This window comes from Octopus bimaculoides, chromosome 18 (genome assembly GCF_001194135.2).
Source record: "Octopus bimaculoides isolate UCB-OBI-ISO-001 chromosome 18, ASM119413v2, whole genome shotgun sequence".
In the NCBI taxonomy this organism is placed as follows: Eukaryota; Metazoa; Mollusca; class Cephalopoda; order Octopoda; family Octopodidae; genus Octopus; species Octopus bimaculoides.
In genome coordinates, this window is record NC_068998.1 from 15491718 (window position 1) to 15509212 (window position 17495).

Sequence of the window (17495 nt, forward strand, 5' to 3'; positions counted from 1 at the left end):
ATTAAGAATGATATAAGCAGAAATAGTGAAAGCTGATCTCGGTTTGAAAAAGAGATGAAGGGATGATAAGAAAATATAACAAGTGGAGAATACACAGAGCTGAATAAGACCTGGTCAACTTGTGCACCTGTGAGAAAATAGATTTAAAATGATGGCGATGATGATTGTAAAAGAAGAAACTTCATGTCAGTTACAAATGTATCTTGGAAACACATACTTTCATTGATAAGAATGAATAGGAATTCAAAATATCCATATAAAGAAAGACATTATACAAGTGACTATTAAAAAACTCACCGTTGGTGTACTGGAACTTTGTCTTTTCTTAGCTGGTGTTTTACCTCTCACAGACTGTTAAAAAAACAAAAACAAACAAAGAACTATTACAACAATATTTTCAAAGAATAAGCGAATACTGAAATAAACATACACAAAAACAAAGCAGATAACCAGAGATATTACATTCTCTTGGTAAGAGATGCATGTCAGATGCAAAAGATAACTGGACATCAATTGTTCATCTGATGCAAGATAGCAAATATTGATTTATGGAATAACATATAACTCATACTAACAATATATTAACAAAATAGGGGCTTCGTTAATGTGGAAAGTATCTGCCTAGCTCTCAATCTTGTCTAGTTTACCATACAATCTCTTTTGTCATGATCACCATTCAAAAGAAAACTGCATGCCCTTCATGGTCAAAGAAAGGCCACAGTAATTCTTATGACAGACTCTGGTGATAACTGGATTAGCCCTACATATAACAACTGTGGAGACATAACTCCACAAATCAGCAATGCTAAAACACTGAAAAAGTGCACACAGAACAGTTTTGATAGCCTGCATGATAGCAAAAAAGGTCCAGCTGGTGACACAGTAATGCCTACAAGAATTTCTGGAATTTATCCATAGTCCCTAATCTGAAAGTTCTCTGGAATAGGTTGATCAGTTGATCCCTATCAATGTCAAGTCGCAAGAACATTATCACTTTTGCTCACTACTAACTCCCTATAGAGTACAAGGTTTGATGTACCACTAGCCACATTATCTGAATGGTAGGGAAGTTTCAATACCTAACACACTCGATGCCAAGTGTGCCCAATCCAGATCTACAACCCCATTAAAGAGACGTACTGCTAGAAAACATACCTCACCAAGACTGACCACACCTTGCTTGCTATCAAGTATTTTACGCAAACACAACCTCAATACATACTTGTACATCATGTTCTTTCCGCAAGAAGCAATAGAACAAACATTCCGCTTGGTCAGATGTAAACTGAGGCAAGGTATAATAGTCAGGCAGCAACAAATAACAAGTGATGTAAGAATTCCTTGTCCCTGCTTCACATTTTAGACAGAGCTTCCTTTCAGGCAATTTCTAGGTGAGACTGGTCCAAACTAGACACCAAACATCTCAACAGGGCTAACAGTTAATATGGTTTTGGCTTTCCTGGTGTAAAGCTGTAAGGTCACCAACTTGTTCTGCTTATGCCTGTTCCTGTTAACTCCTTGTATTCCTTTAGTATGGTGCAACCTTGATTTTTGTGTGTGTCAGTGCTACTTTAACATGTCCCAATTCAAGTGGGATACCCCTTAACACCTCAAGCTTTTGTATAATGGCTCAAGAGCAATAATCATTTCTTTAATGAATTACCTTGTTTGTTTTCTCCACTTCTTCGTCTTCTTCCTCACCATCGTCAGCATCAACAGCTGATGGAGTGTTTGCTTGTGAATCATCATCAGCTGAGCTTGCTTGCTATAAAAATATAAATAACAAAAAAAGGTTTAAGAATTTTAAAATATCTTATAGAATAATATAGAAACATCCATATTGATGTTTTCTATCCTATTAAATGATATTATGATATGAGTGAGATTAAATTCAACTACTCCAAAGTTGCTATTAGCTATCATCATTCCAAACAGTTTACCTTCTTTAATGTTCAATTCTTCAAAAAAATAATTTACATTACTTAGTTTATCAATTTCCTCTTCTGACTTCATGTCTGTAAAATGGTAAAAGCTACTGGAAAACATCAATAGGTTTTTATATGTGCCATAAAAAAAATTACACCTAATAAACAAGAATTTATAGTATTATGTTAGACACCAATTTCAGAATTTAACACTTAAAAGAACTGAGCTTACAAAGAGTTATTGTTGCCCTTAATCCTCTCAGTAACTTACATTTGTTTCTTATTAGACAAGTTGACAAGTATTACAATACTGACTTAGGAATTTAGCATATTTTTACTCTATTTCTTAAATAGTTGCATTTCCTAATACAAACCAAATGTATATCCTCAAGTCGTAAGTGGAACTGGTGCCTGTTTTTCTTACAGAAACATATAAGGAAGAACAAGGTCATCATATTTGGTTATACACCCTGAAGTAGTTCGTATAGGTTACATATTACTAGAGAGAAGGGTCATATACAGTAAGGAGTAGAATTGGATAAATATAGCTGGTATTTGGCTAAGGTGATGTTACTGTTAAGAATGCTGTATCCAACATCTGGCTTGGGGGAAACCAAAGCAGACCTAGGAGTAATCCCGGCTAAGGGGTAACTCCATACTTCCCAAAACTTTTGTACTTCAAACCTGGAGCCTTGCCACTAGATATGGCTTAATATCATGTTGTAAGAACCACTTTGGGTAACAATTCCAGAGGTTTTCAGAGAGCACAGGGAGCTGAACAAATGTTAATGCAAAGGAAAACTGATTTGATTGTATATGTGCTAAAGTAAATCTGGATTTACTTCACTCTGGACTGCTCACCACTGCAAATGCCAATGAAATTTATATAATATTACAACCTGGATGTTAGTAAGAGACAACACAAATCAATACCACATACAAGGCTAGAAACTAACCGTGTTGGTATTAGAGTTATTTGGTGTGAAAATAAAAACCCTGCCTATATGGGAATGTAGTTATTTGAATGAACGCTATGGGCATTTGTATGGGCCTTGTATATGCCTTCCAGGTCTCAAGAACTCTATTTTATCAAAGATATTAGGTATCTAGCATGAATTTCTTTAATAATTTTGTTTTTGTCCATTATTACTCTTTTTTTATAATACATTTGCAAATGCAGTGAAGGTGTGTGGCTTAGTGGTTAGGGTATTCAGCTTACGGTTTTTAAGTTTGAGTTCAATTCCTGTCAATGCATTGTATCCTTGAGCAAGACACTTTATTTCACATTGCTCTAGTCCACTCAGCTGGCAAAAACGAGGAGTACCTGTGTTTCAAAGGGCCAGCCTTGTCACACTCTGTGTCATGCTGAATCTCCCTGAGAACTAAATTAAGGGTACAAGTGTCTGTGGAGTGCTCAGCCACTTGCACATTAATTTCACAAGCAGACTGTTCCATTTATCAGATCATCCTGAACTCTCATTGTTGTAACCAATGGAGTACCAGTTTGTAAATGCAGTTTTAAAAATTCCAGAGGACTTTGATGCTTGATACTCATAAATAGGTCCTGAGGATGTCTAATGACAAAAATGATGTCATCAACTTAGTTATGGTTAATTACTTTAGCCCACAATACTATTAATTCATCAATAAATTTGCCTCTTCAAAACTAACATGGAAACAAGTTTTCTAACATCAACACAATCTGAAGAGATATTTTCAGAATTATCAGGAAAGAAAAGAAAAACATATACTTACTGAACTTGATCGATGAAATTTTACATTTGGGTCATGAACTATTTCCCATAAACCTTCATTAAAACCCCTCCTTTTTTGTGGGTTTCCATATTTGTTTTTATACTTGTTGTAAGGAAATATGTCTTTTGGTGCTAAAAAGGCCCTACAAAGAAACAAAATTACATAAATAATCCAAGGTCAAAAACTAATGATCCAGTATTATGTTAACCCTTTCGTAACTGTATTTATTTTGAGATGCTCTGTTTCTTTCAAGTACTTTAAATATAAGTTAGTGTTAAGAACATAAATTGTGACTAAGGCTTGGTGGAAGATTTTAATTCAAAACTTATGAAAACAAGACATTTGTACTCAGAGCCGGTTTGGTAACGAAAGGGTTAATACTGATTATTCAGACTATATTCCCATTCCTAACTAATGTACAGAAATCATGCAAAATCTTTCTTTTGGCATTCATAAAAACTTTAAAAAAAAGAAAAATATTAAACAATTTCAAGAAGCAATATTCCATGCCTAAAACACTAATTTTAGTTCAACATTAATGGTACACTGTTACAGAGGACAAAAAGAAATTTTAAATAAAATTCAAGATACTTTTTTGCCTCAGCAGGTATGGTTATGTGGTTAAGAAATTCTCTATGCAACCATGTGGTTCAGGTTTACTAAAGACTTGTGGGTGGAATTTGATAAATGGAAACTGTGCAGAAACCTGTCATTTATGTATATCTTTCATTAACCCTCTAGCGTTTAAACTGCTCATATCCAACGAAAATATCCAACCTGTTTTATGCTCAAACTGGTGAGATCTGCCTTCTCACAGCAACCCTACAATATCATTCTAAAACTTAAGTTTCCTCATCAAAATCTCAAAGCTACATGAAAATGCATGATTAATTCAAAACAATGTGAATAAACAAGTATTACTTTTGACAGAATAATGCGAATGCTAAAGGGTTAATGTGTATGTTGTAAAGCAGGCTTTTCATGACAGTTGTCGTTCTGAGAGATATTGTTATATTACAAAGTCGTCGATAGGATGGTGCTAATCTGGCACTGTACAACCCCCAGTCATACAGTGCTATTATCCTCCAAATGTTGGATCGATATAACATCCATTCAGTATCACAGTATAATTACTGTATCAGCATAGACGTGACTATCAACACAGTCTTCATATACACTTGACCTTCCTGAACTTCTTTCTGTTGACTGGCTACTGGTCTATTTATAATGGCTGGCTACTACCACTTTTTACCGGGAGGGGCGTACAGTTTCACTATGCAACAGTATATCAGTAAAATAAAAATAAAAGGAAAAGAAACGGGTGCTCTGAAAAAATTCCTCAGTGAGATTTGTTCTGCCAGAGTCAAACAGAATCCCTTGCTATTCTTGCCATCTTAAATGCAGTTAGCTAGTGATTTGCCTGTTGGAAACCAATAACCAATGAGGATATTGTTCTAGAAATTTGATCTAAAATAAATATTAGCTAATAAAGGAGCCTCTACATGGTTGCACAACCTGCTAGAAAAATTTCCCATAAACTACACATTGCTACCATCTTTAAATAGGACGCACTAGATAATCGTGTCCAAGGGGCTCACCCACGAGCCCCTTGGACAATAAGCAACTTATACACATACTGAAAAATTTCAATGAAATTTGTTTGGTGATTAATAGAATTGGAAGATGCAGGTATGGTTTTGTGATGAAGAAGCTTGCTTCCCAATCTATTATAACCCTGGACTGACAAACGCTTTGAGTGGATTTGGTAGATAGAAACAGAAAGCCTGCTCTGTGTGTTTGTTTATGCTTGTGTACCCTTGTCTAAACATAGATGATGGCTGTAAATGAGCATCAATGTCATACAATCAATGTTATTCATTATTTAGTCTTCTGGGAAAAATATGTCTTGTTAGGGGAAAATATTACCTTGTTGAGAAACAATTGAGGATTGATGACAAGAAAGGTATCCAACCATAGAAAACCTGCCACAACAAACACTATCTGACCCATGCAAGCATGAAAAAGTAGACATTAAATGATGATGAAGCCTCTGCTTGCTAAGACATCAGCTTATTGTGCAAGTGCTTTCATGTATATAGGTAAGGTATAGTGTTATCTGTATCACAGAACTGAGATTTGTTTCTACAGCCACCGAGTATTTTATTCTCGAGCAGCTACTAAACACTGATTTGTACCACAAAGAGAATAATGAAGCACGCATATCAATAAGTAAAATATTAAGACACAATCAATAAACTAATACTAGTTTCTAGCTCAGAACCAAGTTTGTGGCTCTTCTCTCAAACTACAATAGCTAGTTATTTCAACCTTGCAACAATTTTTATACCACACTTATCTTTTCCTATAATGTCATTCAACTTCAAACTAATTCTTCTTCAACCACCACCACCATCATTTAATGTTATGTTTTCCATGTCTGCATAAGTCACACAGAATTTGTTATGGTAAATTTTTCTATGGCTGGATGCCCTTCCCAGTGCCAACCTTTACCTGTCTCAAAGCGAAGTATTTTCCCAAAGCTAGATATGTTTTTCATGTAAGACCATGTTCAGAAATGAACTGTCTCACTTATATGACGATGCTTATTTACAACTATCATATCATGCAATAATTCCTCGAGAAATGTACACACAAACATATACAATGGGCTTCATTCAGTTTCTTATTTCTTTATTGCCCACAGGGGGCTAAACATAGAGGGGACAAACAAGGACAGACAAAGAGATTAAGTCGATTACATCAACCCCAGTGCATAACTGGTACTTAATTTATCGACCCTGAAAGGATGAAAGGCAAAGTCAACCTTGGCGGAATTTGAACTCAGAACGTAACAGCAGACGAAATACCACTAAGCATTTTGCCCGGCGCGCTAACGATTCTGCCAGTTCGCTGCCTTTCATTCAGTTTCTGCCCACCAAATCCACTCACAAGACTTTGGTTGGCCTGCAGCTACAGCAGAAGACACTTGCCCAAGTGGTGCAGCACAGTGGGACTGAATTCCAAGATCACATGGTTGGGAAGCAAGTTTCTTAACTACACATCCATTCCTGCTCAATTCTTCACCCTTTGCTAATATTTTCCAAGTTAAAAAATAATCCCAACTAAACATTAACTGTATTCATTACACTCACTCATTTATCACTCCAGTTCAGCTCAGATTGACCCCTTAGGTACACAAGATATTTCCTGTCCCACTTAGACAAATACATTTTACAAGACAATATTTTTTCACTAGTAAAATGTTAAATGCAGGCTAGAGATGTAAAAAGAGTCTAAAATAAATAAAAAAAAAACCTCAGTGAACATTCATTGCTTCTAGTGACTTGATAAGTATGTTAATTAACAAATAAGATGAAGACTAAACTGTTCATTAAAATTTGTTTAATTATTTTCATGCTGACTTGTCTGAATATGAACTTCTGATGGAGAAAAGGACAAACATGGCTGCATGGTAGGAAACTTGCTTCCTAACCACATGATTTTGAGTTCATGACACTTTTACTATAGCCCCACTTGACAACCAGTGCTGGTTTGTTTACATCCCCAAAACTTAGTGGTTCGGCAAAAGAAAGCTATATAATAAGTACCAGACTTGGGAAAACACAAGTGCTGAGACTGATTTGTTCAACTAAAACCATTTAAAGCAGTACCCCACCACAGACTCAGTCCAATACTGAAATAACTAAGTTAAAACTAACAGTCTATTAAATAAATATTTGAAGCAACAAAGTTTAAAAAAATATCTAGTAACACTTCTAGATGTTACAAAAACTTTTCTAATAACCAGTATAAACATAATCATAGTATATATATATATATATATATATATATATATAAACAATGTAATGCAATATAGTTATTAATAAACTAATATAGCATGTAAATTTAAACCATTTAATGTGTATACAAAACAAAATTGACAGATAGAGTATCTAAGCAACAGATACTACAAAAAGCCAACTGCATTAGAAATCTAATTCACAAATACTAACAAAATTCCAACAGCTTCACATCTTCATTATTAGTGCCATAATTACTGACCCCTCTTGCACAGAACTTGATATTTCACTGCCCCAAAAAACATTAAAATCCCCTACTAAGAGAACAATATACAAGTCAATATAAACAATATGCTTTCAATAAAACAGGCAATGAATTTAAATATTAATATAACTAAATATCAAAGAGGCCCATTGCCTGCTTTATTTGTTCATTCACCATCCATTTTACCCATGATATCATGGGTTAGATCAGTGGTTCCCAACCATTTTCTTTCATCTATGGATCTCTTTGATTCCTATTTTACTTGGATGACTCTCCATAGCCATTTGGTGCTTTAAAAAAATTTATATTTTTTATAATTGAATACTATTAGGAATTGTAAAAAAAAATTTGTTTATATATTTTGTGTATTGTAGAAGTATAATTTATTGTACATAAATTTTAGCAAGAAAATCTTATATGGACCCTAAGGGCCAAATGGATGTCTACCGAAGACCTCTGGGTTAGATGGAAGCTTATTTGAGACAGGATTTTACAGTTGGATGCTCTTGCTGTTGCCAGCCTGTAACTGTTTTTCAAGCCAAGGATTTGTTTACTCCACAAGTCTTTGAGAGTTCAAAACAACTGGTCATAATGTCAACAAGGAATGTGAATACTCTATCAGTTTCACTCAATAATGACCAGCGAAACTTGGAATGTCAATTTGCATACACAAGACAGGCTTTTATAAAAATTTCTAAATACCAAATTCACTCACAAGGTGTTGGTCAGATCAGGACTTTAGTAGAAGACACACTTTTACCTATATCTTAATCTCAATTACAGAGTATGTGGGTGTATATATAATGGAAGCTGTACTGCTGCATATCAATAGTTTAACTGTTTAGCATTTAAACCGGCCATATCAGGCTCAATTATTCTACCTGTTTTATGTTCAAACCAGCCAGATCTGGCCTTTCACACCTACTCTACAATGTCATCCTCAAAATAAACAATCACATCATTGAAACCTTGAAGATATAAGATAATGGACGATTAATTCAAAACAATGTGAACAAATGAGTATCACATTTGACAAAGAAATCTGAATACTAAAGGGTTGAACATCATAATTCTATCAAACCTCAATTCCTAATCACTAACTTATTAACCGTACACTTATATCCACAATTAAAGATCATCAAAACAATTGCATCAACATAGGTGCAGGTATAGCTGTGTGGCTAAGTCATGGACTCAGTCCAACTGCATGGTACTTTGAGCAAATGTCTACTATAGCCCTAGGCCATCCACAGCCTTGATAATGCTCATTTGGTAGGCAAAAACGCCACACGTGTGCATGTGTGTACTCTTGTAATGACACCATGGTTGTAAACGAGCATACAAAGAATGTTGCTCATTTCCAGTTGTCCATGGAAAACAGGTTTGGCCATAGGGGAATGTTGCCTAGCTTGGGAAACAGGTTAAGAGTCAGTGACAAGAAGGGCATCTGGCCATAAAATTCTATCTCAACAAATTCCGTCTGGCCCATGCAAGAATGGAAATATGGACATTAAATTATGATGATGATGATGATGATTACTTTCCTATGAGATTCAACCTTGGTTGATGTACATTTCCTAAATTCACATTCTGCACATTACACCATTCAGTTACATGCATTCTAACATTGCTACTCAACTGTTTCGCCTTACATAAACAACAGCTGATTTCAACCAACTACCCAAAAGAATTACATGATTACATGTTTACAGCAAACATAGCATAAACACAATATATGCTCGCTGCATTAATGAAGTAAATGGTGTTTAAAATGTGGTAAGCAAGTACTGATTTTGGAAGCAGTTTTGCTCTTTTACTCGCCAACCACAAGTAAATAATCAGTGTATGTATGTTTATCATCACACTTTTATCCAAGAGATTGTCTTCGTAGACCTAGAACCTTCACTACTGTTGATAAAGACAGCATTGATTCTTACCAAAGTAACATTTCAATCATTCTAAGTCCATGAAGGATAGCCATCATCAGCACCAATTAACATCAACTTTTCCATGCTTGGAAAGAAATCGAGGCAGATTTTTTATTTTTTGTTACAGCCTGATGCCCTTCATGTTGCCAACCCTCGTCTGTTTCCAAGAAGGTAATATTTCCCCATGACTAAACATGTTTGGGTTTTTCACAAAAGATTGGAAATGAATAACATTGCTTCTATGATGGTGATGCTCATTTTACAACCCTCACATGATGTCTAGACAAGGGTACACACAAACAAACATATATGATGTGCTGTTTTCAGTTTCTGTCAACCAAACCTACTCACAAGGCCTGTTCTTCTTAGAAAATGTTGAAGAGGACATTCATCAACATAGGTGTTTGTTAAAGAGTTTTAAAAAAATATATAAATTAAAAATTTTTATAACTCATGAAGAACAGATGAAATTTAGATATTTAAGCATCAGCTAGCGAAAATGTATTTGATGCTGATGTAGGTCTTGTATGTGTAACTAGTATAATTTGTAAATCAGTATTAGTATAACAGTGGAAAAAACAGAAAATTTTTTCAAGAGTAAATGAATGTATGCAGAAAAAGTAAAATGAGTATTATATAGAAATGGTCTGTTTAGCATTCTTGAAACATGTAAGTAGAGTACTGTAAATGTATGTAAAGAGAATGAGAGGGTCATTTGTCCACTTAAACTGCAATTCAAAATTATTGATTTCCGGGTCAATTTTATAAACAATCATTTCTCAAACAGCTGCTGAGGAGAAACGACTAAATTTTACTTACGTTTCATGAGTTCCATAAAAGAAAATGGGAAACTTTCCTTTTGGTGGTTTCACTGCTCCATCAGGTAAGTCATCAATCTATAAGTAGAAAATATTAAAATAAAGATTAACTCTTAATCCAAATAAAACTTATGTAGTAGAGCAAAAGTTTCAAATTCAGATTATTCATTAGTCACCCATTAAACCTTTAGCATTTAAACCAACCACATTTGGCCAAAATATTCAACCTGTTTTATGATCAAACTGGCCAAACCTTGTTTCTCACACCAACTCTACAATATCATTCTCAGTTACCTCATCAAAATCTCACACTTGCAAGATAATGCATATTAATTCAAAATAATTTTGAATAAATAAGCATTGTGAATGCTAAAGGGTTAAAGTGTTGACAAATTGATATCTCTTTTAAACTAGCCAACTGTTCTCCATTTCTACTCAAATCTCTATCTCTTGATATATTAACCCTTTGGCATTTAAACTGGCCATTTCCGACCGAAATATTCTACCAGTTTTACATTCAAACTGGATTATCTAGCCTCTCAAACCTACCCTACACTGACATTCTAAAAGTAAACAATCACATCATTGAAAACCTTAAAGCTATGAGATAATGCATGGTTAATTCAAAACAATATGAAAAATAAGCGTTACAATTAACAGAATAATTTGAACACTAAAGTGTTGAAGCGTAATCTTGTCTTTCTCATAACTATACATCAAGTAACACATGCCTTTCATTTTAAGTATTACCTCAATATAGAACTCTTTTTCTATCCTTGTATAATCAAAACCAATCATTTCCAGTCTGAGAAAGACAACTCAAAAGTCCCCTGAGAAGCATTTTCTTCTTATTAATTACAACTAAAATATAATGCAATGAGTGACAGGGTTTAAAACTTTTGATATTTTGAATTATCCTAATAAACATTAACAATTCAGACTCAATTTATATATCCAGTGTGTCTCATTCAAACTTGGACCATATCCATACAAAAGTCATCTACCAGGTTTATAAAAACTCTGACCTATTGTGAGGTCTCCATTAAGCGCTTTTTCTAATGCCAATGCTAGCTATATCACACTACTATTTGAATCCACTCATCTGTCCTTGTCACAGCAGAAAATACTACCTCCACTCAGTCTATCTAAACACTGTATCAAACATTATATGTTGTTCGTTGAGAAGACTGCTGATCTATGAATTTCTTTCTCTATCTTTCAATTGATTGATCGATCAAGAGAGAGAAAGAGAATGATAGGAAAAAGACTGCATTCTTTATTTAAACGAATGGATTTATAAGTTTGAGGTTGAATTGATTTCACATTTAAACAATGTAAACATAATCAGAATAAAAGGTGAATTATCAGTGAGTTACAGCATGAGAAGTAAATGAATAAACATAAGAGTGGTGTAAGAACCTAGTGTAATTTATCCCACATGAAGCCAATATGATCATTTTGGAGTGAAAAAAAAATCCCTCAAACTTGGTTAAATATACTGATCGTTTAGAATAACCAGGTTATGCACATTTTCAGAATTCTAGATCCTCAAGTTCCTGAGAAGCACTCTCTGGGATTTGGGGATTGGGGGATAATTTACACACTATGGAGACTCCCACCCCACACAAGAAACTAAAAAGCATAATTTGACTTGACCTTTGGAACATCTGAAAGCTTTCTGTGTAGCATTCGTGTTGCATCTCAATGCAAAAGTAGTCACCATTGCATACTTAGACTGCTTTGATGACCTATGTTTATTCAGATTGGTTGATTGAATTTATTTTTTAGTTTGATCATATTTTAAAATGAAGTTTGCTAATTCCTGCACTATTGGAAATTCAGCTGAATGTCAAGTTTGATATTCCCAGTGACTGAACCCGGAACCATGTGGTTCGTAAGCAAGCTACTAACCACACAGCCACTACAGACAATTACTCACTATTATGCATGTTGTTGCATAAAAATTGTTCTTACTCAAAATTGTGAATAAATAACGAAGAATTAATGACAAAAACTCCACACTAAAAATCACTTTCTGTTGCAGATTGGAGGGAGTCAAAAATAATGGTGACCTTAAAACAGAATTTTTGAAACAGAAAAGACATGGACAAAAAAGAGAAGAGAAAAATTTTAAAAAGTACATTGCAAAGATAAACTTATCTCAGCCAATTCTAAAACTGAGGAAGAAACCACTTTAGAAAGGCATGTGAATTATGAGGAGTCAAAAATTATTAACAGGTTGAAAAAGGTCATAATTAAACAAGTTCATATCCTGACAATCCTATCAAAGATTTGAAGTATTACACACATTGAAGACTTTGTTGCCACTAATTATAAGGCAAGTCAAACTAAAAAGATTATGTAAAAAGAATTTTGTTGCAACCAAGCAAAAGAAAATGCAAGAGTCTTTTTTTAAAACATTTTAAAGACAAAGTTCCAAACCACATTCTGTGACTTACAAGAAAGATTTGTTTAAGCCATATTCTATAGCTTGAACAAATTATGAATAATTTTTTAAGAATCGTTACACGATTTAGAGTATGGAAGTTTGACCCAGTTTTGTAGAGACCTAAACTACCAAAACTCAGTTAAATTGTGCTATAGATGCAGTACTATATATTTTGTGCTGCATATTTATAAAATTCTTGAAAATACTTTATTTTCTCAAAAATGTCAATTTTTCGTTTTTAGCAGCATCTTTCATAAAGCCTTCAGCATCATAACGGACTAATGATAGAACATACTTTTTCATTATGGTACTGGTTAGTCTCACGAGTTGCTTTTTAGCTGCTTCGTCAAAGTCTTCCATTCGGGTACTTCCACGTTTAGCTTTTCCCGCTAATGATGATACTGATTTTAAACCAAATGCTTCATACAATGCCTCCACTGATGAAACAATTCATGATGGATTGCTAATTTATGGTTCAGAATCCTCTTGTTCCATATACACTCTACGTTTTCTTGTATTCATATTTGTTTTACGTGTGCTGACACCTCCAATAAGTCGTATCCTCTTTGTGGCATGTGTGTTTACATTTTCGATGTGTTTATTATCTCCACGACATGTACATCCACATCTGTAACATCCTTGACCACTAGTACATCTACCTTTTTTGAAAGTACATAATAATTCTGACATAACTGCCGATTGGGTGGAGCAAAATCAAAATCTGGACTACCTGTGTGGTTTTTTTTTTATATATTAATTTTAACCAATCAAATTGCTCTGTTTATTATTCAGTTTGTGACAATTCAATATTTTAAAGTTCTACAAAAAGTCAATACTCTGACCCATAAAGCGACTCTTAAATTGTAGAGCTTGATCTCTCTGGTTTTGTTTCAAGACTAGCTAAGAGTCCTTCTTCCCAAGCATAATCTGACTCATATTTTGTCTTCTGTAAATATTTCAGCATGTCCTAGCATATAAGTTAATGGTACCAAATTCTTCAGATTGTATATTTCAAAATTTTCTTTACTACAAGTACTACCAAACAATTAAGTAATCCCTAAAAGAGCCTTAACATAAAAATTCAAATCAGAGAGAGAGGGGAGAGGGAGAGGGAGAGAGAGAGAGAGAGAGAGAGAGAGAGAGAGAGAGAGAGAGAGAGAGAGAGAGAGAGATTGTAATTAAATTTCACCACTTCCTGCCTCTGAATCTTTTGCATTTAAACTGTTTTAACTCAGGTTCCATATATTCTCCCAGAATAAAAATTTTACACAAAGAATGCCAATAATCAATAGAAACAATGAGCAAAATTTTAAGAATAGTTGTTTTTTGAAAAACTCATAATCAATATTTGAAATAAAATCTCTCATAACATCCACTTGTGGCCATTTTTACAGTGAATGTGCCATCTAGAACAAAAGAGCTTTCCAATGATCCAAAGATCAAGTAAAAAAGAAAAAAAAAGGGGAGGGATATGGTTATTTCTGCAAATTCTCATTGGAATAAGACTGGCTGGAAAACCTTAAAATTTTGCATGATCTAAGTTATTTTAGAGTTGCAATATATCAATGAAATTTGAACAAAATCTTAAATAGTCAATAAAAAGACAGACTGTATTGATTTTGCCTGGAAATACACATCTGTTAGTATTGAAAGGAAGTATCAGTATTCTGATTGGACATCCTGATGATAAAGTCACTTAATCATGAACAATCAATAAAATAGACCTTAAAAGTTATATACAACAAATTTCTAATATCACTCAAAAAAAGAAAAAAAAAGGTAAGAGAAACTTATCTATAATATTATTTTCCTACAACCCATGTATGTAATGCTGTAAGTATGGCATGAAATCAAAGATAAACCATTATATACACAATGTATTATTTGCAAGGCAACTGACTGATAAAGATTTTAAATTGAGTTTTGAGATATTATTGATATACATAAGTTTTATTTTGTTACAATCTACAGCTCAGTGGGACAAGCTACAGTACTTGTTCACAGAGACTCTGATTTCAGTCTCAGTGAAATAAGTACAGTATCTGCATTTTTTTTTTTTGTGTGATGTAAGAATAAGGATGCAATATAGTGTTTGAGGATTTATTAAACCTTTGGCATTCAAACCAGCCATATCCAGCCAAAATATTCTACCTGTTTTATGGTCAAACTGGCCAGATCAGGCCTCTCCCACTTACTGTGCAATGTCATTCTAAAACTAAATCACATCATCAAAATCTTGACGGTACAAGTTAATTTATGGTTAATTCAAAACAATGTGAATAAATACGCATTACATTCGACCGAGTAATCTGAATGCTAAACAGAGAAGACACACATACAGTATACCAAAAACTAATAGTTATGTATTATTTTTTAAATGAACTAAAATTTATTATATAAAAAATCCTCAATTATTTAACCCTTTAACATTTAAACCAGCCATGACCAGCACTAATATTCTATGTGATTCATGCTAAAACTGACCTGATCTAACCTCTCAAACTTCCCCTACAATGCCATTCAAAAATATACAGTAACATCGTCAAAATCTTGAAGCTACAAGACACTGCATGGTTAATTCAAATAATAAATAAGCATTACACTTGTTTGAATAATCTGAATTTTAAAGGGTTAATTCATATGCATCTAAGTAATTGTCATCTGTTAAACATGAAAGCTTCAAGCCTTTGTATATTTTTGAATTTTAAAATATACAGACAGCATTAGATGAAGTGAGCTAACAAGAAAGAAGATGAAAAGTTAAAGAGAATAGATAAGAGAAGAGTAAAAGGATGAGTCACAAGAACGAGCATGGGATTAGGATGCAATGACGATTTACAACTGGCAAAAGTTCAAGAAAAAAAGAGAAAATATGAATGAAAGTGAATGCAATGTGTGTTTACAATAGAAAGAGTTCAAGAAAACAAAATAATTTTTAGTGGTCAACTATAGAATTGCCTCTCGTAAATTCAGTTGGTTTATTACAAATTAGTAGTAAACCTCTATTCCATGTAGCACTATAGGACAGCAAAATTGTTCTGCAAATTTAAAGTTAAGAAATAATATTTGAAAATAGGCACGGGCATGACTGTGTGGTTAAGAATCTTGCTTCCCAACCACATAATTTTGGGTTCAGTCCCATTGTGTAGCACCTTGGGCTAGTGTCTTCCACTATAGCCCTGGGCCATCCAAAACCTTGTTTGTGAGTGGATTTAGTAGCTGGGAACAGATACACACATAATTGTATGTGTGAGCATGTGTATACGTCTCACTGTCTTGACATTGCACAATAGTTGTAAATGAGTGTCCCTGTCATACAAGCAGTGTCATTCATTTCTAATATTGTGAAAACATGTTTAGCCATGGGGAAATATTACCTTGCTTGGAAACAAGTGAGGGTTGGTAACAAGAAGGGGCATCTGACTGTAGAAAATCTGCTTCAATAAACCGTTCAACCCATGCAATCATGGAAAAATGAATGTTAAAATAATGATGATGAATGTGTATATGTATACACATTATCAAGAAAGTTTATGAAAAATATAAAAAAAATTCTTTTACAATCCCCATAGCCATTTCAAACTATCCCACAATAAATTTACTTCCAACAAGGATTAACTCTTTAGCATTTATATCCATTCCATCTAACCTGTTTGGTATTGAAACGGATTTGATTTGTTCTCTCACACCTACCCTACAATGTCATTCTAAAAATAAACAATCATCATCATCATCGTTTAATGCCCTATATTCCATGCTAGCATGATATTATTGAAATCTCAAAGCTACAAGATAATGCAGGAGTAGTTCAAAACAATGTGAATAAATAATAAGCATTACATTTGACACAGTAATCTTGAATGTTGAAGGGTTAAAATCAAACAACAAATTTGTTGACTTTCAGATACTACTAAAGTGATTTACAGATAAAAATTTAAAACTTGCATAACAATTTCCTAGAATAATAATAATAAAAAGAAGAAATGAAGTAACATATACTGGAGTGATCAAGAGTTACATCATCTTTGTTGTGTTTAGAATGATTTGTGTCAGTCCCACTTGCTGATTCTTTGATATGCTTTTATCTCTTGTTGGTTCAACAAGAGATGAACATAAATCTCCTACACTCAACTGTCTGGGGTATTTCAAAGTTAAAATACTAAAAAAAAAAAAAAAAGTTTGTTGTAGATTACATAACAGTATGTCTTGCAAACAACTCGCACATGCAAGTGCTACCAGTCTAGAACTCCGCATACCGGAAGCTAGCAAGTGTATGGGGTCATCAGGAGAGAATGTGCGCCGTTTCGGGGCCTACCTCTCGACGGCATCAATGCGCACCGGCCCCCCTCACTGATATGAGGCCCCGCTTGCTAGATCAACTGGTTATTAAAACAAAGCTCAATATTTCTCTAGCCATCGCTCATCGTATAGCAATATTCATTGTAAAATACTAAGGACATAATTGACTGTTTCACTTCCCAAAATTTCTAGCTGGTAGAAAGGATTATTATTATTATTAAGAAGGTAGTGAGGTGGCATAATTGTTAGCACAATG

At 33.9% G+C, this 17495-nt stretch overlaps 1 protein-coding gene across 1 annotated transcript in view; it reads right to left on the reverse strand.

Annotated features, from left to right (window-relative positions):
* Positions 1–17495, reverse strand: part of LOC106873296 (microtubule-associated protein 1B) — a 58858-nt gene that overhangs the window by 20984 nt on the left and 20379 nt on the right. The window contains exons 2-5 of the mRNA XM_052974302.1: positions 10493–10569; positions 3681–3822; positions 1664–1765; positions 298–351 (exon numbers count right to left, since the gene is read on the reverse strand). Of these exons, the coding sequence (XP_052830262.1) occupies positions 298–351; positions 1664–1765; positions 3681–3822; positions 10493–10569 (375 nt within the window). The remainder of the gene's footprint in view (positions 1–297; positions 352–1663; positions 1766–3680; positions 3823–10492; positions 10570–17495) is intronic.